General features: G+C 31.7%; 3 protein-coding genes across 7 annotated transcripts; 2 read left to right on the forward strand and 1 right to left on the reverse strand.

The window, feature by feature from the left end:
- The first annotated feature begins 644 nt into the window (after nucleotides 1–644).
- On the forward strand, nucleotides 645–2,957 carry LOC100811099 (uncharacterized). Of its 5 annotated transcripts, none has more exons than NM_001253193.2 (3): nucleotides 645–861; nucleotides 947–1,009; nucleotides 1,482–2,957. In NM_001253193.2, the coding sequence occupies exon 3, from the start codon at nucleotides 1,501–1,503 to the stop codon at nucleotides 2,827–2,829; it is 1,329 nt and encodes a 442-aa protein (NP_001240122.1). In that variant the 5' UTR covers nucleotides 645–861; nucleotides 947–1,009; nucleotides 1,482–1,500; the 3' UTR covers nucleotides 2,830–2,957. The 5 variants fall into 5 exon arrangements, with proteins under 5 accessions (NP_001240122.1, XP_040868346.1, XP_006603733.1 ...); XM_041012412.1 differs by having other exon boundaries at nucleotides 654–872; nucleotides 1,482–2,933; XM_006603670.4 differs by lacking the exon at nucleotides 947–1,009 and having other exon boundaries at nucleotides 654–872; nucleotides 1,482–2,933.
- Nucleotides 2,958–15,532: 12,575 nt separating this feature from the next.
- LOC100810885 (homeobox-leucine zipper protein HOX11) lies at nucleotides 15,533–17,471 on the forward strand. The gene is made up of 4 exons (XM_003553385.5): nucleotides 15,533–16,003; nucleotides 16,138–16,394; nucleotides 16,787–16,866; nucleotides 16,949–17,471. Exons 1-4 carry the CDS (start codon nucleotides 15,808–15,810, stop codon nucleotides 17,292–17,294), a joined length of 879 nt encoding a protein of 292 aa, XP_003553433.1. The 5' UTR covers nucleotides 15,533–15,807; the 3' UTR covers nucleotides 17,295–17,471.
- Nucleotides 17,472–22,976: 5,505 nt separating this feature from the next.
- LOC100811425 (protein trichome birefringence) lies at nucleotides 22,977–26,344 on the reverse strand. Its single transcript, XM_003553386.5, has 5 exons — nucleotides 25,044–26,344; nucleotides 24,654–24,846; nucleotides 24,360–24,553; nucleotides 24,038–24,196; nucleotides 22,977–23,749 (listed from the first exon to the last, which is right to left on the reverse strand). The coding sequence occupies exons 1-5, from the start codon at nucleotides 25,988–25,990 to the stop codon at nucleotides 23,395–23,397; spliced, it is 1,848 nt and encodes a 615-aa protein (XP_003553434.1). The 5' UTR covers nucleotides 25,991–26,344; the 3' UTR covers nucleotides 22,977–23,394.
- Between the last annotated feature and the right edge of the window lie 477 nt (nucleotides 26,345–26,821).

Below are 26,821 nucleotides of genomic sequence, written 5' to 3' on the forward strand. Positions count from 1 at the left end.
TGCAAGTTTTTCACTCACTTGGAATCCAGAAAAAAAATCACTCTATCTCTCTCCCACTTCCGGGGTTGTTCAACTTGGGAAAGTGACGCATGAATCCCTGGGTCAGAAATTTTCAAATCTCTTACTTTAAGAGGTTTTGTAATAATTCCCTATTTTATTTTCTTTTTTTGCTCCCCATGCGGTAGTATGTGTATACGATTACTTAAGTGGCCTATGTATGATAATGGTATTTTTGTTTGAAATTTGAAATACAACTTCTTCAGTAATGAAATTTGGCTGAATTTATAAAGGAATTTATAAAACTAAGGGACCAAATATGCGAATTAAATTATAAGGGGACCAAAATTGAAATTGGAGTAAAACTGAGGGACCAAAAGTACAACTTTACCTAAAAAAATGAAACATTTACATGAAACCACTCAGACATTGACACGTGACATTGCACGTGCAGTCAACGTCTGAGGTTAACGATCAACGTCCAAATCGGACTTCCTGAACCAATTTTGCAGGAATTTATAAAATTGGAGGACCAAATTTGTGAATTAAATTATAGAGGGATGGGAAACCAAAAATATAATTTTGCCTAATAATTAATAAAAAGTATGAAGAAAATCTTATAAATAAAGACAATAAAATTTAGAGATAGAGTAGAGGAAGTAATAATAATTCATGATTAAGATATCAAGAGAGAGGGAGAGAGAGAGTTGTTTGTTTCATTGCGATCCCTCCCAAGAACGGCTCTGATAGCTCTTTGGTGCAGCAAGCGGCGTAGGAATATCAAAGACAAAGCCATTCGTGCCTCATACCTCATTTCATCACACCCATTCATCTCCATCACAACACAACATACATACGAACCAGGTGAAGCTCAGGTTCTTCTTCCTCCTCACTTCCCTTTTCCATTTTCATTTTCCTCTATAAACCCCTCCTCTCTCTCTCTCTCTAGATCCAACCGCACCGATGGAAACACAATGATCCAACCCTAATCCAAGCGCCTCTTACCTCCAAGGTCTTCCATCTTCTTCTCAATTCCTCTTCTGTATTCCCTCTTTTCTTCCTTTCATCTATTTTTATTTTCTTTTTCTTTTTTAATTGCATATATGTAAAAAAAAACATCTTTTTTTTCTATCTTCCTAAAATCGTTATCGCGAAACTCTAATCGGCAACACTTTATCACAGCTTCCCTTCTATTCTAGTTGAATTCACCATGGGTTCTCCTTACAATTGTGGTCAACCCTGTGTATTGGATCTGGGGTCCTTCATGTTTGCGACGGAATTAGGGTTTACTCCCAATTTCGCCCCAAATTTTGGGGGTTTTCGTTTCTGATTGTTCAATTTCGTCACCCGACTCCCTTCCAACCTGGTTTCTTCGATTTGTGTTAAACTTGAGCTTTTTGGTGGAAAAATCCTCGCTTTCTGTTTCATTTGCTGTTTTCCTTTCCCTGCAACTGAAATTTGTAATAAAGGAAGCTTCTTTTTAGTTTTGTGATTGAAGCTGCGATGGAGGAGGAGACCTCCGATGCAATGAACCTTGATTTGAATCTGGGCCCAGGCCCAGAGCCCGAAACTGGGCCCATGAGCAATGAAGCTGTGAACTTGGACGATTGGATAGGGGAGCCTCTTCAGAGAATTAGCGAAGCTGTGAGGAGGGCACGGCAAAGGTGGAGATGGCGCCACCTTCCGCTACCGCATCCTGAATTTCATGCTCACTTTCCAACTGAAGCTACCCGGCATTTTCAAATACCACCTGAGGCTCGTAATATCTCCGTGGAATTGAACCACTTTTTGGTCAATTCTGGCAATGGAAGCGCCTTGCAGGCCGGCGAAGGGAGCGTGGCGGCCGAGGAGAGAATGGAGGAGGTGCCAAAGGCGTGTGACAATGTCAATGGTGTGGCAGAGGATGAGACTTCACAGAAGAAGGAGGATGTAGAAAAGGGTAGTGGCAATGATGGGGACTTTTTTGATTGTAACATCTGTTTGGACCTGGCTAGGGATCCTGTTGTAACTTGTTGTGGTCATTTGTTTTGTTGGCCATGTTTGTATAGGTGGTTGCATCTGCATTCGGATGCGAAGGAATGTCCAGTTTGTAAGGGAGAGGTGACACTTAAAAGTGTTACCCCAGTATATGGCCGTGGGAACAATGTCCGTGGTCCTGAGGAGGATTCTGCTCTTAAGATCCCTCCCAGGCCCCAAGCAAAGAGGGTTGAGAGTCTGAGACAAACCATTCAGAGAAATGCATTTGCACTCCCTGTTGAAGAGATGATTCGGCGTCTTGGAAGCAGGATTGATCTTACACGTGATTTGGTTCAGCCGCCTGAACCGGATGCTGCCCGTGAAACGGCTGAGAGAACTACTTCCTTGCTAAGTAGGTTCTTGACTGCGCGAGGGATGCGTAGAGAGCATCAGAATCTAGTGGCACCCCCCGAGGATGTAATGGGTTTGGCACAGAACAATGTTAATACTTCTGAGGCAGGGGATCCCCGGAGTAGGGTGCAGTCCCATTTGCTTCGAAGAACACAATCACATAGAGCAACACTTTCTACTCTTTCATCAGCACTAACTTCTGCCGAAAGGTTAGTTGAGGCATATTTCCGTAGCAATCCATTAGGTAGGAACCAAGAACAACCTCCTCCTCCAGTTGATGACAGAGATTCTTTTTCAAGCATTGGTGCTGTTATAAATTCAGAGAGTCAGCTGGACACTGCTGTAGAGATTGATTCCATGGTATCCTTGTCAACATCCTCGTCTAGGAGGAGGAATGATGCTTCAAGAGTGTCTGATGTGGATAGTGGAGATTCTCGTGCTCCTAGGCGTAGACGTTTGAACTGATAAAAGTCTTTTAGATGTTCAAGTTTTACTATTCTATCATGTATCGCATATGATAATAATTTTCCAACACCTATGTAAGTGCTTCTTGCTTTCTTGTTACCTTATATTTATGAAGTTTTCAGCATTTACAAGTTTTGGTAGATTTAAGATGGTTTCAGATTAGTGTCGGTTGCGATTTAAGAATCTCCTTTAACGATTGAGCCATTTATAGAGTCTTGGAACTGATTTTTGCTATAGAATAACCAAACATACCCAGTGTCTTACTCTCTCCATGATTTACCATAAAAATACGCTTATGGGGATTTGCAAGGGATATCCATAGTTCATATACCTTAAAATCCTGAAGCTGTTTACTTCTTATTAGCAGAATCTTCAATGAAAGAGTCTATTTATAACGAATAAATTCTCCAGGAATACTCATTTTTGTAGCAGGATCTGAATGAAATAGATGCTAAATTTGAGGTTGTAATAATGCATCTCCTTTTACTGGTTGTTGATCGGGATATTTTATTTTATTTTCTGATATGAGTTATTAGCTTGCGATAATCTTACTCTGACAAATTTCGTCTAGCTTGGTCAATGTGCCAATTCAGGCTTCTAGGTATCCTTGTCAATGATGCAGATTGTGCTTCCTCAAAGTTGTTAATTAATTGTTCATGTAGTGACAATTATTATTATTATTATTAATATATAGTAGGTTAAGGGCTTCTATTTGTTCAGTGGTTCAACAATAGTGATTTGGATGCCCATAATACCATCTTCTGTTGTGTGAATCTCATTTGCATAGTCTCCCGGGTGTGCCTCTTGTGGTAAAGTATTAGGCACGTACTTGATATTAACTCTTGGAAGTCAACGGTAGGTGTTTTGCAAGCTACGCGACTACTCTTGAGATGGATGCGTGGTTACGGTTGTGTTCATCAAAGACTTGTGTCTTCAATTTCATCTATTAAGCTTTTTTGGCAAGCATCTTCTCTCAATCTCTCCATGAAACAATTGAAAATTTTAAGGAAGCGATTGATTTGATATATATATATATTCATCACAAAATATTTTTTATTTTTACTTTATTTTTTTGTTTTAAAAAATTTGTATATGAAATAATGAAAATAATATTTTATCTTTTATAAAATAAAGAAAGTTGTGGTGCAATTTTTCCCATATAAACCAGGAACACTTTAAACAATTCTTTCTTAATTATTTATTTTTCATTTACTTAATAGAATGTAGTATTAATTATTAGGGCATGTATACGGTTATTTCAATTTACACTTCAAATATTTTATCTTTGACTTTTGTCTAATTTTTAGACATTGATTTGAGGGATGGATCATTCAAAAATCTTCATTATAATTAAAATGTTTAAATATCAGAATTCATTTATTATATTTACGAATTTTGTTTTTTACTAATAATAAAATCAGATAAATTAAAATAAAAGTGATGTTTTTTGTTAGTGTTAAATGCACTAAGAAAGATATTTGGGCTTCCATCCTCTCACTCTCTTGTTCTAGCAATGTTGTCACCTCCACCAACCAACTTAAAAAGTTGTAACTACTTTGCATGACACCCCCGTACTGTAAGTTTTAAAAACCTCTAGTGTCTTCTCATCTACGACGTACAATGCAAAGCTCTTTGGCTAGTAACACATCTATGGCGTCTTAATAATGATGTTTGTAGAAAGCCTTGCAACACAAGTATAATACCTAATCTTAAAATTGAAATACATTTCTAGTCACTTGTAGTCTGGATTAATCAATCCGAAGCATTGTTTGCCAACTTTCGGATTCAAAATTCCATAGTGGCAGCAACACAAGGAAGGAGAGGCATGATAGACGTCCATGGAAAAATGTGGTGCAAGGCAGAAGAGGGTGGGAGAAAGGTAAGTTAGGCATCTCAAAAGCTTTTGGGTGCAGAAGTAAAAATGGGTGTAGAAAGCAATTGGCTAGACTTTATAGTTAAATAGGCTGGTTAGGAAAACCAAACCCGGCCCACTTTTTGTGCAACTCAATATGTAGGCTCAATAAATCAGAATAGAAATCTTTGTGTAATCTCCAATTAGAAAGTTTAAATGCCTGAATGTAACTTATTTTATTTTATTTTATATTTTGCAATGAATAAAGTTATAAAAGATATTACTTTGTTTTGACATCACTAATTGAACTCTGGGTGTAAATGCGTTCTTGTATACTATCTCAGTCAGGTCTGCTTGGTATGCGAATGAGACGTTAGAATAAGGAAAGAAAAGGAATGAAAAACATAATATATGATCCCTCGTTTCTTAGAAATATGGCTGATAAAGGAGCAAATGAAAGGAATTTATATGGATCTTATGCTTTGCAATACTTCAATTCAGCGCGACGTGAAGGAAAAGGTGGAGATTTTTTTTATTTTATTTTTGTGAATTATAGCATATATCTATTAGTGTGTTTGTAACTTTGGATTCATTTCAACATCTTGGATTCCCAAATAAAATTCTAGTAAAAACATTCTTGTTAGCTTCACTATGTGACACATTGAACCAAACAGACCATTCATACATTTTTCATCCACTCAAATTCAACATTTTTGTCTTGATTTTTCTCAAATCACAAGAAGTTCTCTGATGCAGTGTACGTGATGGAAAAGACAAGAGTTTCAAAAGCCATTGATTTGTAAAAATACTAAGGATAACTCATTGATTCGAGAAAATATCGAGAGTTGACAAATGCAAAAACCTCAGTTTTTAATTCCATAATAATCTTTCACTTTGAGTATATATGTTTTCTCTATATATAAGAAAAAAATAAAACTTCCTATAATCTAAATAAAAAGAAATAAAGAAAGATGATATATTTCTAATATCACTAATTAATATGTTCCTAAAATAATACTATAAATATGATAAAAATATAATATCATTATTAAAAAGAAAAACATAGTATATTAATATTTTTAATTTTCCTAATAAATCTTAACAAATTATGGGAGGACACCTTCTTGATGTTTCTTGAAGATTAGATGATTTCTTCATTTTGGACCTTATATGGACTCGCTCTTGTCATTGGACTTTCAATTTTCAATTTCCATACTGGAGCATTGAGATCCTATGGTTACACCACATTCCTACATCACTCTCTCAACATTTTAGGATCAAATAAAAAAGGCACACAGGCTCAAAATAGAGAACAAAAACATGTTATACATATAAAAAAAAAACTTGTTAATAAGAATAAATCGAAGACATGAACCTAAAACTCATAATTGGAGAAAGATCATAGTACCAAATCCATAACCAAAAAAGACAAATAAATCAAATTATTGCAAGAAAAAGGTTAAACTAACCACAAAAAGTTAAAAAATGCAAATCAACTACCAGGGAATCGCAAACAACAACTCATTACAATGATCAAAGAGAAAATCAAATCAATTAATGACTATAGTGAGGTCTTGTGTTAGGATTGGGAAAGATGTGAAAGTGGTGAACGAACCATTGCTTCGAAGTGGGGAGGAGAAAAGTGAAAGCGCGATCATGGCGAAGGTTCACAAACGAGAGCGCCAATGGTTGGTGAGTTGAGCCGACCCTGGGCCTTGATTCGAGGGGCCCATGACTAAGTGAGACCCAAATTTTACAAAAAAAAATAGGTATGTATTAAAAAAGTCTATATTATTTTCATAAATGAATTAAAACTATTGCTTTATTATATATATATATATATATATATATATATATATATATATATATATATATATATATTCAAATTAATATACAATATGTGATTAAAAAGTATAATTCTTTTGGTTGTTAGTTTATTTTTTCTTCTAATGGTTATATTCATAAATCAATGTTAATAATCTTTTTAGTTAATTGTGACATATCAACATGTAATGGATCTTTAATGATAAAAAAATGTTTGTTTTTTTATCAAGATAATAAACACAAACTAAAACTTAAATTATAAAAAAATTAAAAATTAGTATATTAACAAACAACATAAATATATGTAATTTTTAATCAACAAGGATGGTATTTTGCCGATAATAGATGATGTGAACATGGCTAAGCATTTTCTGAGGGGTTAAATACAAAAATTAAATTAATTTATTAAATTTAACCAAATAAAATAATCATAATAATTGGTCACATACTATAAAAAATTAAATTAATATAAACTAAACAAAAGATATAAGCCAATAAAATTGCAATTGGATAAAAGAGATTCAGTTTTTAAAATTCATTCTAATGATTTAAAATCTTTATTTTATTTAGATATCATGTTTAAAGTTTAAAAACTATAATTGGTCCTCAATTTTTATTAAAATAAAATTTATATTTTAACTTGAGAATAATAAGAATAATATATCATCTGCTTCAAATAATCAAATAAAAAAATACAAGCCTATAAAATTGCAATTGGAAAAAATAGAGACCTTAGAAATGATGATTGACTTATTGTATACTTTTTGGGAGGAGTGTCATCTTTAGTGGTAACAGAAAACATAAAGAGGAAAGAGAGAAAATGTAAAATCTAATGGGAATCATGTGAAGAGAAAGGAAGATAAACAAAATCATTCTAGAAAAGATTATATATACATATTGTGCATATTTGTTATCATTTTAAGGTTGTTCTTATATATAAATATTTTGTGTGTGATTAATTTTGTTGGAGGTGTAAATTAAATGTTAGATGGTGATATATGGGTAAATTGAATGAAAATATGATACATTTTTTAAAATCATGTTATTCATTTAAATAAAATTATGTATTTATTTTTTATAAATATATTTATTTTTTAAAATATTATATATAAGGGATTATTATTATTATGTCATTGACCCCTAAATTGTGAAGACGACCTTTGTTGGTGAGGAGCACACAGTAACTGCGATACAGATTTAGATTTGGTGCGGGCGAGTATCTTCAAATAAGCCATGTCGATGAGTGAAGAAGGTAGAACCATACTTGGACCTTGTATTAATATTTAAATAATTATAGTTTTCTTATGACTTGTTTCCTAAGAACTTGGTAACTGAGAATTGTTTTTGGTTGTTGTTGTTAGCATTACACAAATCCAAAAAGAGTCAAGATAGGCTTTGCTTTGCTCACTTGTTGTGGTTGCAACAAAAAGGGATAAAAGGTGAGTAACAATTTCTGACAATTTTGAATGGATAAGTGTTGTTTAATATTATTTTTTATTTTTATAAGAAATATATTATAGTATAAAATACATCATCACTTGTCAACGTGTGATAGTACCTAAAATAATTCATCACAAAACATCATATAATAATTAAAAAATTAATGTCATATTATTATTTAACAGTAATATTTGATAGTAAAGACTTAAAAATATTAATGAGACAAAAGTTTAAAAATTAAAATTGATCAAGATTTTAATTAAAAATAAATTTAAAAAAATTTAGAGATGAAAAAAGATATTAAATCCCTTATCATTATTCTCGTATGGAAGTCTCACTCTTGAAAAAGAAAAAACGAAAACAAAATGATGAATGGACTGAAAGGGCATGATTGGGCACACGGGTGAGTGTAGCTGAAGTCATCTTATTTGTTTTCGAGTCTTGTTATTTATATTCTTCTTTAATATATTTTATTATTTATTAATTCTATTACATTCATTTTTTTTACAACATTCATTATATTATTATCGCTCAATATAAATTTAAAGTGCATATATAATTTTTCTTTTTCTTGTCAGTGTCAGGGTCAGTGGTCAACAACTCTCAGACACTCTCATCATCATTACCGAACATCATCCTTCTTTTCATGCCCAATTAATTGCTTCTATGATGAAAGTCAATATATTCCCTCTCATCCTTGCCATCATGCCCAAATTGTATATATTTGTTTATCAATATTATCTTAATCATCATTGTTATTATTGCAATTATATAATAATCATCCCTTTTGAAAACAAGCATGCATGCCCCGAGTTTAAAATTTATTTATCTGAAGTGAGGAGGCCAGAAGGCTGGACGTTATAATAAATCATGAAGAAAATTACTTACATAGCAAACTTTAATACACTAAAAATTAAAAATGTAAAATATTTTTATAATATATATTAACATATTGATTTTTTTTAAGATTTGACTATCTACCATCTTATAAGGAATTTTCAATGACCAATGTAAAGAAAAATGTCATTCTCATATAAATAGAAAAAAAACAAAGAAAAGATATATCAAATGTAAGAAAAATCAAAGGGGATTAAAAACAGATGAATATTAACTATAAAAATGAAAAGTATACACAAAACATTTTTTATATTAGAAATATAAATGATTTGATATTTTCTTTTTAATTGGTTATTAAAATATGTAATATAATATATTAAATGTGTCTCTGTAATAGTGTTCTCGAAAAGCTTATTAATATGATTCTTAAAAGAATTTAAGAATATATTAGTTTTTAATATTTTTTTATCTTTAAAAAGATATGACACAAATATAATTATGAAATTAATTCTTTAGCAAGGAGAGTATACATAGTTAAAGTCTTTTAATTTGCATAAAACCAACATAATATAATATAACATCATTGGTTGATATCTATAACTCTTTAATATGTGATCGATCAAAAGTTAGATGCATAAATGTATATATATCAAAGAATATTTGTTGATAGTGATCAACTACTTAAATAAGTGTTCATACCTCAATGAATTGGTATTTAACTCCCAACCACAGATGTTTGAGCATTCAAACACAAACTCTTTCATATAGATAATGGGTGAGTTTTTTAAGTTTTTTTATATTTTAAAAAAGTACTTTTTCAATAAAAAAAATATTTTTTATTTTATTTTTTATGCATGTCTAAATTATTTTTATTTTTAAAAATAATTTATTCTTTCTTTAAGAAACAACCCCTATTAGCTTCTTAAAAAATCATTTTTTTAGACTAACTTGTTTTAGGTTTAAATAAACTGCTCAATGTCTAGAATTTAAACCTTTTGTCGGTTATAACTAATTTTTAATTTATTAATCAATGATCAATATATTAAATACGTTATAAAAAATATTCCGTTTTTTCGTCAGCTCAAAATTTACAAATGCATTAATTTATATTTTAAAAATTTAAAGTAGCTTGATTAAAGTTGATATAAAACCTTAAAGTTACTTAATTTTTTTAAATAGATTATGTGAATTCATGCATATTTATTCTTAATCGTTTTTTTAACTTGTTCTATATTTGATTATATACTAACTAAACTATTTTAGTGATCAGTTCATCGATTCAAAGAAACCAACTTAACAAATGAAGTAATATTGTGAAATAAAGTAAAGTTTTATTTATTATTGAATTAAAAATGGATACATAATATATTTTTCTCTTCATACACAAACACAATTTAAAAAGTATTTTCTTATAAAATTTGATACATCCAAAATGAAAGTTGAATGCAACTCTAAATTGGTCAAAAGTGGAGAAGCCTTGCACAAAATATCATATGATTAGTTCTCACTTTTTTCTTTTTCTTTTAAGATGAAATAAATTTGTATCATTTGCAAGTACACTTTTAATTCGATAGTGATTTTTTTTTCTCTTTTATCTTAGACGGAACAAGCAGCATCATATCATTTCTATAGTTATAAGAACTAGATCTGATGGTGTCTGATTTGACTAATTGGTTGGGAAATTAGTTATCTGTCTAACATTGAGTTTGGTTGACATTAGTGCATTGCAACTTTCAGCTTCCGCCTTAATTTCACACGTTGCACAAACAGGTTGTAAACAATTCAAAAAAACCAGTCAATTGGATCAAACCAATCAACAACTAGTAGAAATCAGTGCTAATAGGTATTATATAATTTTTTAGAATGATTTTCTCATATTGTAAAATACTGAAATATATAATACAATTCTTTTATATCAAGTTTAAATTTCATATAACTTAATTTTATAATTTTATATTACTTTAGTATTTAATACAGCATATGATATATTATTGAAAATACATTAATAATTACAAGTTAGACCACAATTCATTAACCATTGCAACAATAAATCAGTATTTTTAACTGTTTATAATCCACCTGTCCGATGCTAATTTTTTTTTTAAAAATGATCCTTTCACAAGCCCCTTGTAATTTCAAAATCTCAATTCCAGAAGTCCCTTGTAATTTGTCCTTTGATTGAACGAGTATATTAGGCCACCACCTCTTACAATGTAATAATTCCGTTTTAACTTTTTAATCATTCCAAGCTACAGATTTCAAGAGGGGTAACGTGAGAAAAGCCATGAAATAGTCACTCTGGTGATGAGGTGCAATTGCAAATATTTTAGGGCCAGTTTGTCTCATACTTTGCCAGCATCGCACGGCATCTACCAGATTGAAGAAGACGAGATTATGACGGTAACAATTATCACTGCCATAATTAATAAAAGAAAAGAGCATGAGAAATGTCTCATGATGGTGTCTGCTGAGGCGAGCAAATTAAGACCTTAGGAGTAATTTCTATGTGCAACATTGTTGCAGGGCTACTCTCTTGATTTAATTGCTTTGCTTTTTTCATCGTGTTCTTCACTTCGTGATTCTCTTGCTTTGAATAGTTAGCGTGCAATCATGCATGCGAGGTAGAACCATGCCCTCATGATAGTTTCTAGCCTTACTTCCTTTTTTGTTAATTATTTCTTTAACTAATTTTGAAAAGGAATCTCTATTTTGGACAAAGCATCTATCTGGCTGTATTAATTTTTTTTCCTTCTATGTTAGAAATTATAGATATCTTCTTTCAATCCATTGTAGTGTGTGATTGCTGTTCATTTAAGAGAATTTTACACAAAGATGGATTCAACGTTTTTTTTTTTTCATTTTTCTTCTATCAAACAAAGCTCCCCTTTTTATTTCTATCTTTGTTTCAGTTCTCTCCTCTCCACCGTTTTTCTTCTATCAGGTTAAAGGGTCCATTCCATAAAAGATTGCTGCTAATAGATAGTCTACTTAAGACGCTACACACCACGTCGCTATCTCAATGGGCCTCCACCTTACCCTTGATTAAATTAAATTCAATTTTTTTGACTTAGTATTTATTATTAAACCAAATCCATCAATGCAGCACAATCTCTTCGTATCTGTTATGGACAACACATATATGGTCCACAAAATGCAGACGCAGATGGGTTTGCTAACGAGTAATGACCTAGCTGGTTACTGCAACAGTGCAGTCCCTTCCCATAACCACCAGCACAAGCTGACACTAGAATGTTGCTTCAAAACTATAAAATCCTTAAGGTCTGCTCAGTGAGATGGAATGAAATAAAATGAAACTAAATTGAGATAAAAGTTTTGAACTAAAATAAAATGTAAAAATATAAATCTCATCGATCATTATATTGTTTATTTCACTCTTTCATTTTTCTTTCGCTGCAAACTATCATAGGGTTAATCTTTTCTCTCTCCATGCACTGAATTCACACTCCAATACTCGGCCTCCTTATTTGACTATTCCTCTCACTCTGACCCAACTTCAACGTTAGTTCATTACATGCAAAACATATTTACCCACGACCTATTTTAAAATGAATAAATCTGCGAAGGTTAGAAAATAAAAGCAACTACTATCTTTTAAAAACTAGCTAGAACACACATGCCAGTTTTTGTGTGTCTAATTCAGGAGTGTCTGTTCTTCATAGGTTTTAACCAATCAATTCAACATTAAGCTTGAAGTAACCATGAGGAGGAAAGCTCCAACCTATGTAAACTTCGTGTTCCCTATTGATAAATAATTGATTTCATAAGGGTAATCAAGTCTTCTCACCTTCTATTGCCTTTTTGAATTCGGAAAAAAAAGAAAAAGGAAAAGGTTAATTATTTGATACAGTAAAACAACAGAGTTGGTTTCATGGTTGGGCTATGGCTTTTCCTACATTCCATTAACAATCATTACAAGATGTTCACTTTATGCCATTGTTCGTCTTCTGAAAGATTGTACTACCCAATAATTCACGCATCCTCTCTCTTCTCTCTGCAGTTTATCATTAAAGCCTGCATGACTGCAATTATTGCAATGATCTCAAAAGCACGATATTTTAGACCTATTCACTTCCTCTCTACTACTCCTTCCATCTAAAATATAAAAAGAAAAAAATATTATTTTTTATCTTAAATATAATTTTTATTTTATTTTATTTATATTATTATATCTAAAATACTTTTCATTAAATCGAAGTGTTACTTTTAACCACTCTTTTTTATTTCTGATACCAAATTCTAATAAAGGATAATTTAAAAAAAAATCATTTTCTAATTAAAGTTAATGTGGTTAAATATGATTAGTTAACTTTTTTTTTTGTTATTGTAAATTTTTTTTCCTTATATTAATATCGGAGGGAGTATATCACTATTTTTTTTACAATATTGGTCTCAACAAAGTTAACATATGTTTGTGGAATTATTTGAATCTCTTACCACTCTTAACATGGTTCTCCTGTATCGCTATTTGAAGCTATGCTTAATAACATAAAAAAACGAAAAAAAATAATTTTAAACATCTTCAATTTTATTATTAAGTGTACTACCTATTACCTCTGTCTTATTTTGTTTGATGTTTAATTTTTTTTATAGGGAATAGGGAAAATAATTAATATTTTAAATTTCATTAATTAGATTAATTTTAGAGAAAATATTATACAATTTTCTAATATATCATTTTCTTTTATATTTATTAGATTATCTTTCATCTATTGCATTACATGTAATGAGTGAATTTGTTTGAACTTAAAAAAATAATTTTAAAATAAACGTGTTTTATATAAACATTTTTTAGAAGTAGATAAAATTTACTTCTTAAAATAAACAAAAAATTATTTATTTATTTTTAAACAGAAACAATTTAGATAAACACATTAAAAAATAGAAATTTATTTATTTTATTGAAATAAATATTTATTTCAACAAATAAATTTAAATAAATTGGTCCAATATTGTGTAACCTATTAATATATTCTAGAGACAACAATAAGTGGTTAAATTTATAGACTTAGATAAAACAAATTATAGTTTATTTTTAAAAAAAAAAATCGTTAAATCTTATTATTAGTGACTCTAAATCAAAATTTCAGATACTAATTGGTCATTTACTCTTTTTAAATAATATTGTGTGTGTATAAATATTAAACTAATAAATGAGTATATATATATATATATATATATATATATATATATATTTAATATTCTTTTAAAGTGATTGACTTTAGATAGAGCAAGTGAACAACCTCAAATGAATGTTTATTTCTTTGGATAAGTTTATCCGCAGATATATACTTTTAAAAAAAATATGATGAAATTTTTCATAATTTAAAATTAATTCGTATATAAGTTAATTTGTAGTTCTTTCATATAACTTATTTAAAATGTGATTTTTAACTTATATATAAGTTAATTTCAATCTATAAAATGCTTCTAGTTAAACTCATATCCAAACAAACCCTGAATTAAAATGCTTGTAAATAGTAAATAATCAAACCCGCCCAAAGTAGGTTGTGATCACATGTGGAAGCTACTACTACTAGGTTTAAATTCTTGTTGGAAGAGGTTCACGCATCTAATACAGACATGTCTCTAATAAAAAAAATTCCGTGAAAAATAAAAAAGGAAAACACTACCAGGCATGACAAAGGTTGTGCCTCCTAAATATTAAGAACATTAAAATGTAATTGCATAGAGTTACAGACGCACATAGCACGGCAAGAGTCATACCTTCCTCACAAAAGAGTGAACGGATAGACTTGACTTTAACTTTAGAAATTAAATTACAGTTTAATTAAAGGATGTTGTTAATAAAATAATCAATAACAAAATATTTTATTTAAAACCTCGTTGAAAAATATTAAAAACTTCTAAAGTATTAAAAATAACTTTCTTTTTATAGGAAAAAAATCTCAATTTCTACTTCTTTTCTTTCCATTCTTTTTCCTTCTTTAAACATTCTTTTCTAAATGAAACATACTCTAAAATAACTTGTAAAAAAGAAGTTAACCCGAACACATCCTAAATAACACTAAATTATATTTTATATACAGCATATATATGAATTTCTTAAAGTATTTAGTCACGAGAATAATGGAATAGATATGGTAGGCCGGGCTGATTATTAATAGCTCAATTTTACAGGCCCGCTCTTGTTTTTTGATTATCTAGGGGTGTGGGGGAAAGAAAGGGAGTGGCATGAAACAGTTGTATTTGTATGTTTGAATAGGATTTTTTTTTCTTTGAGTAGTACTGATAACAATAGCATGAAAGGTTAAAAAAAACATTTAATAAGAAAATGTAAAAAAAAAGTCATTCAATTTTATGTTTCTTAATAAAAATTTGACAAATATTAACTAACATCCTAAAAGTATCAGTTAAAGGACTTAAAATAAAAAAATTATATTATTTATAGTATTTTTTATATTCTCCTTGATTTACACAATAAATATATATTTTAAATTCTTTAACAAATACCGTAAAATCATAGTTGACAAAAACCCTACTAGTTTACTCATTTTCATCACACAATAAATATATATTTTTAATGCCCTAAGCATTGTTAACAAAACCCTACTAACTTACTGATTTTCATTTCTTAATTAACTAGTATCGTAAGACACATTTACCAAAAACAAAATAATAAGATTAAAAGAAAAATGTAAGAGTTGTTTCAATTTCAATGGGTTCACGTGCGTTTGTCAAGTTGGACCTGTCGGTCAATCTTTTGTCCACGCAGAGGAAATAAAAGGTAGTAGTAGTAGTAGGTCGCTTTGTTGTAGAAAGGAGGAAGGTTTATTCATTTTTGCAGCACTCTCCAACTTTCTTCTTTGCTTTCTATAACTTACTGGGCACATATATAGAAATAGATAGATAGTCTTTGCTTTCAAAGTTTACACTTTGCTTCGCGATTAATCCACGCTCCTAGCTCTTCTAAATACCCTTTCTTTCTTTTGCAACCATATAATACCCCGAAACCGTTCTCTTTTACATCGGTATCGTTGTCGCAGATGGAGCTAGCTTTGAGCTTAGGCGACACACCCAAGCCCTTCTCTTTGCCCGCAAAAAATGATTCTGTGAGTTTCAAAATAGCACTGGGTGACGACAAAAGGGTTTCTTCAGATCCACCCGTTCAGCTCGACCTTCTTCCTTCAACACCAGTTCTTCCTTCTTCACGCCTTCGAATTCCATGGCTCTCCGATGCACGTACGTAATAAACACCCTATTTTGTCTTTTCTCTTTCATCATTTGAGCACATAGTTTCCCACGCACTAGTTAATTTATCTACTTTTTTAAGGATATTCTTTGTTTATGGTTTCACTGTGTTTGTGTAATTACAGTGGGTATGGAACGTGTGACATCAGAGATTCCGGTGAGGGCGGTGGATGACACTGACGATGGTGCTGCACTTTCATCCCCCAACAGTGCAGTGTCATCTTTTCAGATGGATTTTTGTTTCAGGAACAGTAGAAAGTCTTGTGAGGGTGCCAGCGACGAGGACGACGAAAATGGCTCAACAAGGAAGAAACTTAGACTCTCCAAACAACAATCAGTTTTCCTCGAAGAGAGCTTCAAAGAACACACCACTCTCAATCCCGTAATTCTCACTTTCCTTTTCTCTCTTTATTTTTTGGATAATCTTCTAATTGGTATGAAATATTTTTTAATTTTATCAATAGTTAATCTCTTTAAAAAAAATTACATACATCCAAATTAATGAACAATGAAGTCACCTCAACCATGTTATTATTCAGGTAAAATATTTACTAATTTTATGGATAATTAATTTTTACTATAAAAAAAACTTAGCTGATTACTTTAAGGAAGTTTTATCTTCCGATCATATTTTTCTAACCAGGTTGAAAACTTAAGAAATTGAGTTTCACTTAAACTAATGATATTTTTGGTTTTTTCCCCTGTTTTAATAATAAACATCTTGGTAATATTTTAATTTCTTATGTTTTATTTATTTATGATCAAAATGTGCAGAAGCAAAAACTTGCGCTTGCAAAACAGTTAAATCTCCGTCCACGTCAAGTGGAAGTTTGGTTTCAGAACAGAAGGGCAAGGTAAGAATGTGCTACAAAGAACATGAAACGATATTTGTTGGTTTTGTTTTGTTTTCTGACAAAAAAACAACAATAATGATAGGACAAAGTTGAAGCAGACAGAGGTGGATTGTGAGTACTTAAAGAGATGTTGCGAGAGTCTGACAGAAGAGAATAGGAGGTTGCAGAAGGAACTGCAAGAACTGAGGGCTTTGAAAACATGTCAGCCATTTTTCATGCAGCTTCCAGCTACCACTCTCACCATGTGTCCCTCCTGTGAACGCGTCGCCACCAACACCACCACCACCGGCGCCGCCGCCGCAGCTGCCACAACCAACAATTATAATAATGTCGCTTCTGCCCCCATGGCCACCAACAATAATAGCGTTTCTCAAATCTCTGCCGTGTTGTCTGTTGATCGACAAGCCCGTAATATTGCCCTGACCTAACGGTCAAGCCCACCCGCAGCAGGCCCAGATGGCCCATCAGATTGCTTTATGATCTGATTGACCTTTTTTTTGTCGTTTAGGTATGATAATAATAATAATGTATATCGAAGAGGACAAAAAAAACATTCAACTTCATGTCGATTTTCGATTTCTATAAATACAGTAGTCTCATTTTCAGCTTTTCTTAAATTTTGACTTAATTATCTTCATTCTTTCTTTTGTTGCTTAGCTTCTCCTCCTCTCCATATCATCGGAACAATGATATTTTTTTGTTCACATCAATGAGGAGTTACCAATTATGAGAGTTAAAATATTGTTTTTATATTTTTTCTATCAATCTCTTTCTTCCCACTTATCTTTTCTTTCTCTCTTCTTGTCTCTTTTTAATTTGTATAACAAAATGTACAAACTTATAAATAACTATTGTATGGATTTATTATTATTTAAGGTGGATTTCTATTGGTATAACTTTTTTATTTTGTCACATTTATACAAACTTCTTATCTCTCTTTACAATAAAACTACATTTTGTTTTACCACATCATATTAATGCGTAGGCGAATTTCTATTGGTATAACTTTATTAAATTATTTTTATGAAAACTAAATTATCCATTTAAACTATAATATTTAATTAGTATGCAATGATAATGTAATTTTTTTTTACTTTGTCATCTAATTATATATTGTAATGTATGATAATCTTTGTTTATTTTTATAATTAATTACTTTAAATATTACACCTTAAATAATTTCTGATTAATTATTATTATTAAAAAATTTACGCATGAAAATTAAAATCATATTCCTAACTGCTAATATGCATAAAAAAAAAAAATCTATAGTAACTATTTACTTTTTTGTCAACAAAAAAATATACCACAAAGGCAAACAAAAAATGCCAAGTCTTACATGGTGGTCACTGATCGATGCTAAATCTAAAGATTAAATTTGGAAATAACCGTTAAAAGTGGTAATTAATTAGAAGGAAGAGGTGTGTTTTCGTAAGGAATTTTGTCAGCCACGGTGAAGAAAAAAAAGGAGTTCATTGTAAATAAATGTAAAACAAGAGAAAAGAATTTATTTCTGAACAACTTGTTTGCTTCATTAATTTCTTATGAACAAATAGATTGATTTAACAAGATTCAAAATTTTAAAACTAACAGAACTAATAGCTTATCCCTAAAAACCGCTAACGACTAAAATTTAAACTTAGGATTCTTCCAACAAAATATAATGAGTGTATTTGGCAAGATTTGTAAAATATTTTTACTTTATTTGAAAATTTTAATTTTTTTTACTAAATGAATGTCATTTGATAAAAAAACTTCTATTGATAGGTTATAATGTTTTGAGAATGTTTCCAAAAACATTGTTTAAATATTGTTTGATCATATAAGTTTTTAACTTGTTTTTTTTTCTTTCCTATCTTATCATAATTTTTATATTTTATATTATTTTGTATTTGTTAATTAGTTAAAAATCTAATTCATTAAATACTTATTTAATTTAATTGATTAATTTATTAATTTTTAAATTTCAGTTTTCACGTTCTAATTAAGTATTTACTTTTTATTTATTTTTCAACTTTCAACTATTTTATCCGTTAAGTTTTTCAGAATTCAGATATTCGGGCATAATATAGAGCAACTTTTTTTTTTTTTTTGATGAAAATACAGAGCAACTCTTTGAACCAACATGTTCTCAATTTTAAATAACTATTTTTTAGAAGAACTTTAAATAACTTAAACAACCCATCTTTTTCGAAAAATAAAACAACAACTGAAGCCCTTTCCCTCGTTGCTGCAATGAAGTAGGTTATCAGTATGAAATTTACTCATGTCATCTTTGAATCGATTGTCAAAGTACTGTGGATGCTATCAATAAGAACAAGTTCTCCAATAATAAAGTTGGCACCATTCTCAAGAAATGCAAAGAAGACGTCTCTCGGTTTCAAAAAAATTCCGTAAAATTTGCTCGTTGGTAAGTTAATCAAATTGTTCATGAACCAACATGATGTCTAGATTTAACGCTAATCCACACATTTATAATTTCATTCCATCATGTATCCATTCTTTTATTATTAATTAATGAAATTATATCGAGCTTTTTCCTGTAAAAAATAAAAATAAAACATTTCATCCTCGATATTGGAAGTTTCTCAATTTAGGGAAATTGGGCTCCACAAAACCTAGGTCCTCAATTTAAAGGGGATTATTATTGACCCATTAAAATTGTGTTTGGCCCCTACCTGAAGGGGAAATGATCCCTCTGCCCCCTATCTCAAATTCTTTATCCCTTCCTCTATTCCCTCTACTCCATCCCGTCTGCACTCATCCTCTTCTCTCTTCCCCAATTCTTCTCCTTCAAATCTCTTCTCTCTTCCTTTTCTTTCCGGTCGTCTTCCTTCACCTCTTAACCGCACCCAACCCTCCTCCCTCTCCTTCCCCAACTCCTTTGAGGTATTCTTTTTTATTTTTGTAAATTTTCCTTTAATAGAATCGTAATTTTTTTATAAACGTAACTACAATGGAATCACTATACTATTATATTTTTTCTAGAAAAAATAGATAATGAAAACATGATTTGGTTGTGTATTAACCACAATTTTGTTACCTTTATTGTTTGGAAAATCTCAATGAAATCGTGATTCCGTTGTGACTATGGTAAACAACAAACGGGAGTGCAAAACGAAATCGTGATTCTATTGTATTTTTATCAAAGTGCAGAACGAAATCGTGATTTTGTTATGTTGTTTTTAAAGATACAACAAAATTAGGATTTCATTGTGAATTTGGTGAAACACACAATAAAATTGTGATTTTTTATTACTTTTAGACAAATGTAATATTTTTATTTTATTTCATTGTCTTAATTAAATATAATTGTTTATTATAATGACTTATTTTTTTCATATGGTTGGCACAAAACAAACATCATATGTTGTTGGACACTACCTCTCCCATGAAGGCCTATCACAACAAGGGGAAGATGTTGTAGAGAGACATCGCACAATATCGAGGTGTCAGTGCCATGGTGACGAATGTTAACAGTAGTAGCAGCAAGCATAGCCAGAGCCATAGCCAGGGCCACTTGCTGGTAGGATCATTGGAGGAGGTATAATTGATTTGTTCATTCTTCAACCACATAGGAACCATTGTGTTGGTCACATCTAGATGCGTTAAGAGAGACCAAAGGTGAAGCTTGTGAGCCACGGTGCTCAGGTGCTACTGTACCTTACTTATCCGCAAGTCCAGAGGTATAAGGACCGATCGGGGTTAGTAGCCCTTGTTACGGTGCGATATCCTGTTGCAAACAAGGGCTTAGTAAATGCCTTTTTTGTGAGGTGACACTAGGAGACATCTTCCTTCCATCTACCTATCAGAAAGATGACCATCACTCTTTGTCAAAGAGGTGGTGAAAAGGGTCAAGCAAATTTTTGCTGCCTTCAATGACAATTGTAATTGTTTTCCTTAAAACATCAAATAACATATTCTCACTCATTCTAACCACTTTAAAACCATTAGTATATTTAAACCATACCCTTTCAGATGGCAAAATCATATCACCATCGCAATATAGAACAACATATACATTTTCTATGTTTTTAGCAATATGGTAAATATTAGGGCAAGAAAAGCAATTGGAACTCTGGGAACAATGGTAACCAAGCTTTTGATCCAAACAATAGCAATTGGAACTCAAACAAATCCTCTTGGAGTGTTGGGAATGAAAACAATAATTCTATCTGGAGATCCGGGGATCCTGGAAATAAAGAGGATTTGTTAGAGTTTCAATTACTATTGTTTGGATTCTAAATGGGGTAAGAAAAGTAATTGGAATTTTGGATCTGATGATGCTAATCAAAACACCACTTGGAGAAGCAATAGTAATTGGAAAACAACAAATGCCTCAAGCAATGATGGTGTAAATGACAGTTCAAATGAAAATTCCGATGGAGTAAGTGGTGAAAACTAGAGAGGTGGTTACTAGGGTAGAGGTAGCTTAAACATAGGTGGCTTTAGAGGTAGAGGTTTTCAGGGTAGAGGAGAATGTGATGGCTTTGGTTCGACAATATAAACATTTTAGACTACATATGTGTTTATTATGGTTGGTACGTGTATTAGAAAGAAAATATAGTGTTTAATCAATAAATGCAATATTGCGGTGTTCATTCAATAAAAAATACAAAATGTATTTTTTTTACTTAAATTTTTAAAAAGTAGTACTATGGGGTGTAAAAAAATAACAATGGAATCTCAATTTCAAATATAAAAAAATTAAAATAATGAAATCTCGATTTCTATGTTAAGGGTGCTAAAAAAATAACAATAAAATTATGATTTTATTGTTATGCCTGAGTCTATTACAAAAGTATAATGAAATTATGATTGGGTTGTAATAAGATGAGTGCGACTTTGGGCGGAATCATAATTCCATGAATACAAAATTCTCAATATAAAAAATGTTTTCAATCCCTCCATAGAGACCAAAAGCAATTTCAGTGGGCCAATAACAACCCTCAGTTTAAATGGCTACAAGTTCATATGTTAGCTGTCACTTTGCGCTTGACTTTTCAATACAAAGTCACAACTCTTTTTTTTTCTCTGGTTTGCCAGGAACATCATTCAATGATCATTGCAACGTTTTAAAGTAAGTATTATTTTTTTAAATAAAAAATTTAGGTAAATTGAATACTGAAAGTTTACCTCAAAATCAAGACATGTCTCAAGACAAAACATTCAAGTACGAACAAAATAAACATTTACTGTTGGGTCATATTATAAATGTTTAAAATTAAAACATAAATACCAACCACATTTTTAATATCTAGTTTAGTATAGAAGTCATCTTAGTAATAAACGTTAGTGATTTGATTTTTTTTTTCTACATGCATGTTGAGTTTTGTTTTTGTAGGCATTACACTTGACTTTCACTTCACGATAAACACGCTTCCGGAACATATGTGATGCACATTAGGTAAGCACAACATTCACAATTTTACTCCAATCATGGTTACATACTAGGCAAATTGATTTCTTGAAAGTGAAAATACACATCGAGATTTAATCAGATTCTTTTTTACTTATGAAAAGAAAAATGTTAGGGGCTAACCCATACTCTTTTAAATAATTTTTTTGTTCTTTCTGAATATGAAACCGAAAAAGTTTTTTTTTTAAAAAACGGTTGTTGGGTATCCAAGGTTTGATTAATCTTGTGCCTAAAATAACATAAATTGATTATCGAGTTAATTGAGTGTTTCAATACCTTAAAAATCATGGTGACTCCCTTAAAACCACGTAAAAAAAAACTTGATTTTTCAATGAAATTGAAATTGATTTCCCCTCACATGGCCACCATCCCAGGTCTTTGGGCCCTCCAATTCACAAAATAAATAAAAATCGGATTACCACAAATCCATGTGCAGCTCCAATTAAAAAAAAAACTCGGATAATAAAAACCAAGTCGAAGACGAGAAAGTGTTTAAAATGGTAAAAACCAAGTCACTTGGACAAGTACACTAACAGAGAAATAATAAAAAGAAAAGGAATAACTAAGATCAATGAATAATAATGTACACAGCTTGCAATAGTCAGGCTTCATGTGACTAGGAAGAAAAAGTTCACTGTGCAATCGCATAAATTAACAAGAAAACTGACAATCTGATAAATTAACAAAAGGGTGCTGGAACAGTTCATCCCAATAATTTGATTATAATAAATAAAAATCTAATTGACTATAGATTTACAACAAGAATCAGCCTTTCAGGCTAGAAAGAAAATGAAGATGCAAGGTAAGGGATGATTTACAATAACAAATAACACCACCCTCGTATTCTCTCCTATCCTCACCAATTTATGTCTTCCATATGAACAAATTTATTGCACAGTATCAAGGTACTCACATCTTTTAATTCAGTATATATTGGTTCACTTAATTTTATGAACCTTTAAATAAATACAGAAGGCACTTTCTGTATGGTTTCTTTCTTTCACTATCCTGGACATGCGTGGGAACAAAAATGGAACACACAGCATCTGGTTCTGTTTGAGCTTAACTCATAGACCATAAGTGAGGCAGAAGTTTGGTAGTTTATGTGTTTACCTATGCTTCTGCTCATGCTGATTCTGATACTCTCTCAATAGAAGTTCAGCATAGAGAACTTCATTCCATAAATCAGGAACACCCGGAAGGCACCAATGGCTGCAGTCTTGGAATCTCAAAGGTGATTTTCTTTCCTCCGGTGATAGATTTTGCTTCCTGTATATTGAGGGGTGACCATCCTTCCGGAAATCTGTCATTCTAGTGATGTTTTGGTAGGTCACATGGGTTTTCATATTCTTTAGCACCTTCTCCAAAACCTTCATTTTATCTGGATACTCGGTTAGATACTTCTCATTGTCAATTGGATCAGTTTCACTATCACATTGTCCACCTGAATTCCATTGTCCACCACTGCAGTATCATAGAAACACAAAAAAAATTTAGTGATCAGTAAGACTTCTAATGGGTCCTCAAGAAATGTGTTTTCAATTTGCAAGTAATGAAATTGAAGTAAAGAGTAATGTGATGTGAGACCAAAACAAGTATAAAAATTACCGATGCAATTGTATTAAGAGTTTAATTTTCATCTGATGTCATTGTAATTACCATAAAAGTCAACAACTTTTCCATATATGATAATCTATGATTAAATGATAGTGTATGAGTACATCTAAATTAAATCAATTCTTTGTACTTCACCTGAAATGGGAAGCAGAATAGCCTCTGAAGAAGACCATGGTCTTGGACGGATTTATGTTGGCATCAACCCACTTGCTCCAAGTCGTTAAAGCTCTTCTGAATGCCTCAAGAACGTTTAATTCAGCATACACATGGCTACCTTCTTGGTAATAGTCCTGCCTGAAAATTGTCATGCGCAATTTAAAGTTCATGTTCATAACAAGGGTAGGGTTCCTCTAATCTTGGAACTTACAAAACAATTATGTATAAGTATACAGGTAAATAACGAAACAGTTAACAGTGTCAATTGCAATCACTCCAAAGGGAAGTTGATTGTAATTACCCTTTAGAAGTTTTATCATGAGTCCACCAGTGGCCAGTGTTGAAGACGAGAATATCTGCATCTTTGTATTGAGATGAAGATTTACCAACCAAATCGAGACGAAGTGTTTCCTTCTTTGTCCCGTTCTTATCAGTCATTTCCCCTTCTTGAACCAAGAATGGAGACACAAAAAGCTCCACCGAGAAGTGATAATCCTACAGGGGACATTGATACCAAACCAGCTCTGTGAGGCAAAGAATAACAAATCAAAACAGAAATAAGGAAAACTAGAACGCACGAGAGTTCAACACTCACTTTGAAAATAAATGAATATGCGGCTTCGCCTCTAAAATGGACTCTTCCATTTGCTTCAAAAACATTGTGTTTATTTTTCACAGCATTTCTCAGTATGCAAATCAATGACTCCCACATGTTCCTATTGAGCGAATCGCCAACGAAAACCAGTCGTTTCCCTCTCAACAATTGCAGCATTCGATGCGCATCCAACCTATATCACCAATTCAATCAAATTTTGGGACCCCCAAAAGAAAAATAGCAAATGAATCAATTCAAGTATAATACAAAACAGCAAGTTCACATTACCAAAACGAAATAAACAAATGTTGTCAATTTTGGACAAACACCCATCAAATTAAAAGCTTTACCATCTAAAACTAACCAACAAATTAAAACAGATTTGCATACCTTGGAAGGGTGCAATCCTTTGGCTTCCACTTATACTTCTGATAATCCTTATCAGGCCTTCCATTCCTAATACAATTGAACTGTTCATCAATCAAAGAGCAAGAATCTGGCTTATAGAGTGGATAGGCATCATCCTTAACCCACTCTCCATCAAAAAAATCACACTTCATCAGAGACTCCATCGATTCATCGCTCCCCTTAGCGTGATCCTTCTTCCCATTGCTCTGTTTCCTCGCCAGAGAAGCCGTGTAATTATCATTCGACACAACAACACCCTTTACCGAATCCACCTTCACCGAAGAATTAGAACTCGTGTTCTGATTTGGAACATTCTGGACAGGGAAACTCACTGAAACATTGGTTGCAGTTGCAGTAGCATTTGTAGTTTGATTTGTGCTCATAGGTTTAGCTTCACCAGAGTTAAAAGTCTGGTTTTTTACAACACCTGGTGGTTCCTTACTAGCAAGGGGTGGTGGAAACTTCACCTCCAAACTTGGCGCGTGAGAATCCGTGGTCTGGTTTGTGGTTGGAACAGGAACTGCATCTTGGGTTGAATTCACTAAGGTTGTTTGTGTTCTGTTTTCCAAAGAGGTTTCTTTGAGTGTTTGAGATTCAGTGGTTGTGTTTGGATAAGGAGATCTAGAAGAGTTAGTGTTATTGTGCAGGGGATCAGAGGAGTTTGGGAAAAGGAGAGAGAAAATGTTGGGAATTTGAGGCTTGTAGGAACCATCGGTGGTGGATGCGGGGGAGAATATGTTGGTGAACCAGGGGGAGGAAGCGTTTGGGGAAGGAGAAAAGGCTAAGAAAACAGTGAAAGCGACGAAGGCGAGTATGAAAGCGTATGCAGCAGCCACTGTTTTTTTGGTTTTGAGAATGAAAGAGAGGCTCTTGAGGTCCGTGGCCACATTGCCACCACCGATGGGAACATACTTGGTGGCATCAGCCATGGAGGTTCAAGGGTTGTGATTCGTGTCCCTATTTCGTGCAAGAACAAAGTACTATTAAAGTGAAGTGGTTGCACACAAACACAATGGAATACACTTGTGACCTTCTTCAGGGGTGTTGAGACATGAACATGAGAAGGAAGGAGTTTGTGAGAGTAAAAGTAAAGAGTGAAACCAAAAAATGAGTGGGGTGGGTGAGTGATGTTGGGCCAATCACCAAGATAACTAAAGTCCAGAAAGTGAGTTTAGAATACCAGAGCTAGACTTAAGTGTAAAGTGTATAGAGAGAGAGAGTAAATGGAGGAAATAAAGGAGAGACAGGGAGGAAGCATCAGCTTTGTTTGCCGACGACTTTCTTTATCAAGACAGATGATGGATTATGAGAAACTTTTTTAGATATTACAAGATGGGTTATTATCAGAATAAAAGTTAGATTACATTCACAGTTTTGCAAAGGTACAATATTTATACCTATTATTAAAGAGTATAACTGAAAATAAATTGTCTAAATTATTTTTATGTTAGAAGGAATATAAATATGTCAAAAACTTTTTATTTTATTTTTTTATACACGAAAACTTTTAAACTTAATATTATAAAAGTAAATATAACGCATGAATTTATAAAAATCAACTGATGAATTTAAATACTCATTAATAACATCATTAAAATCCTCCTTCTCCAATTATCTAATACTCCAAATATACATTTAAAACCCACTTTTATTAAATGCTCCTCTTTTTTTACTAAAAAAATAATACGACCGGAGAAAATATTGTCTGAAATATTTTAATTTTAGGAAGAAAAAATGTGTCAATTTTTTTATATTATATT

Source organism: Glycine max, chromosome 19, assembly GCF_000004515.6.
Source record: "Glycine max cultivar Williams 82 chromosome 19, Glycine_max_v4.0, whole genome shotgun sequence".
NCBI classification, from domain to species: Eukaryota; Viridiplantae; Streptophyta; class Magnoliopsida; order Fabales; family Fabaceae; genus Glycine; species Glycine max.

Coding starts and splice junctions, on each gene's coding strand:
- LOC100811099 (NM_001253193.2), top strand. CDS start 1,501: ATGGAGGAGGAGACCTCCGATGCAATGAACCTTGATTTGAATCTGGGC.
- LOC100810885 (XM_003553385.5), top strand. CDS start 15,808: ATGGAGCTAGCTTTGAGCTTAGGCGACACACCCAAGCCCTTCTCTTTG. Junction 16,004..16,137: donor TCCATGGCTCTCCGATGCAC/GTACGTAATAAA, acceptor GTGTAATTACAG/TGGGTATGGAACGTGTGACA. Junction 16,395..16,786: donor AACACACCACTCTCAATCCC/GTAATTCTCACT, acceptor CAAAATGTGCAG/AAGCAAAAACTTGCGCTTGC.
- LOC100811425 (XM_003553386.5), bottom strand. CDS start 25,990: ATGGCTGATGCCACCAAGTATGTTCCCATCGGTGGTGGCAATGTGGCC. Junction 24,554..24,653: donor CATATTCATTTATTTTCAAA/GTGAGTGTTGAA, acceptor TGTCCCCTGTAG/GATTATCACTTCTCGGTGGA. Junction 24,197..24,359: donor CATGATAAAACTTCTAAAGG/GTAATTACAATC, acceptor GACAATTTTCAG/GCAGGACTATTACCAAGAAG.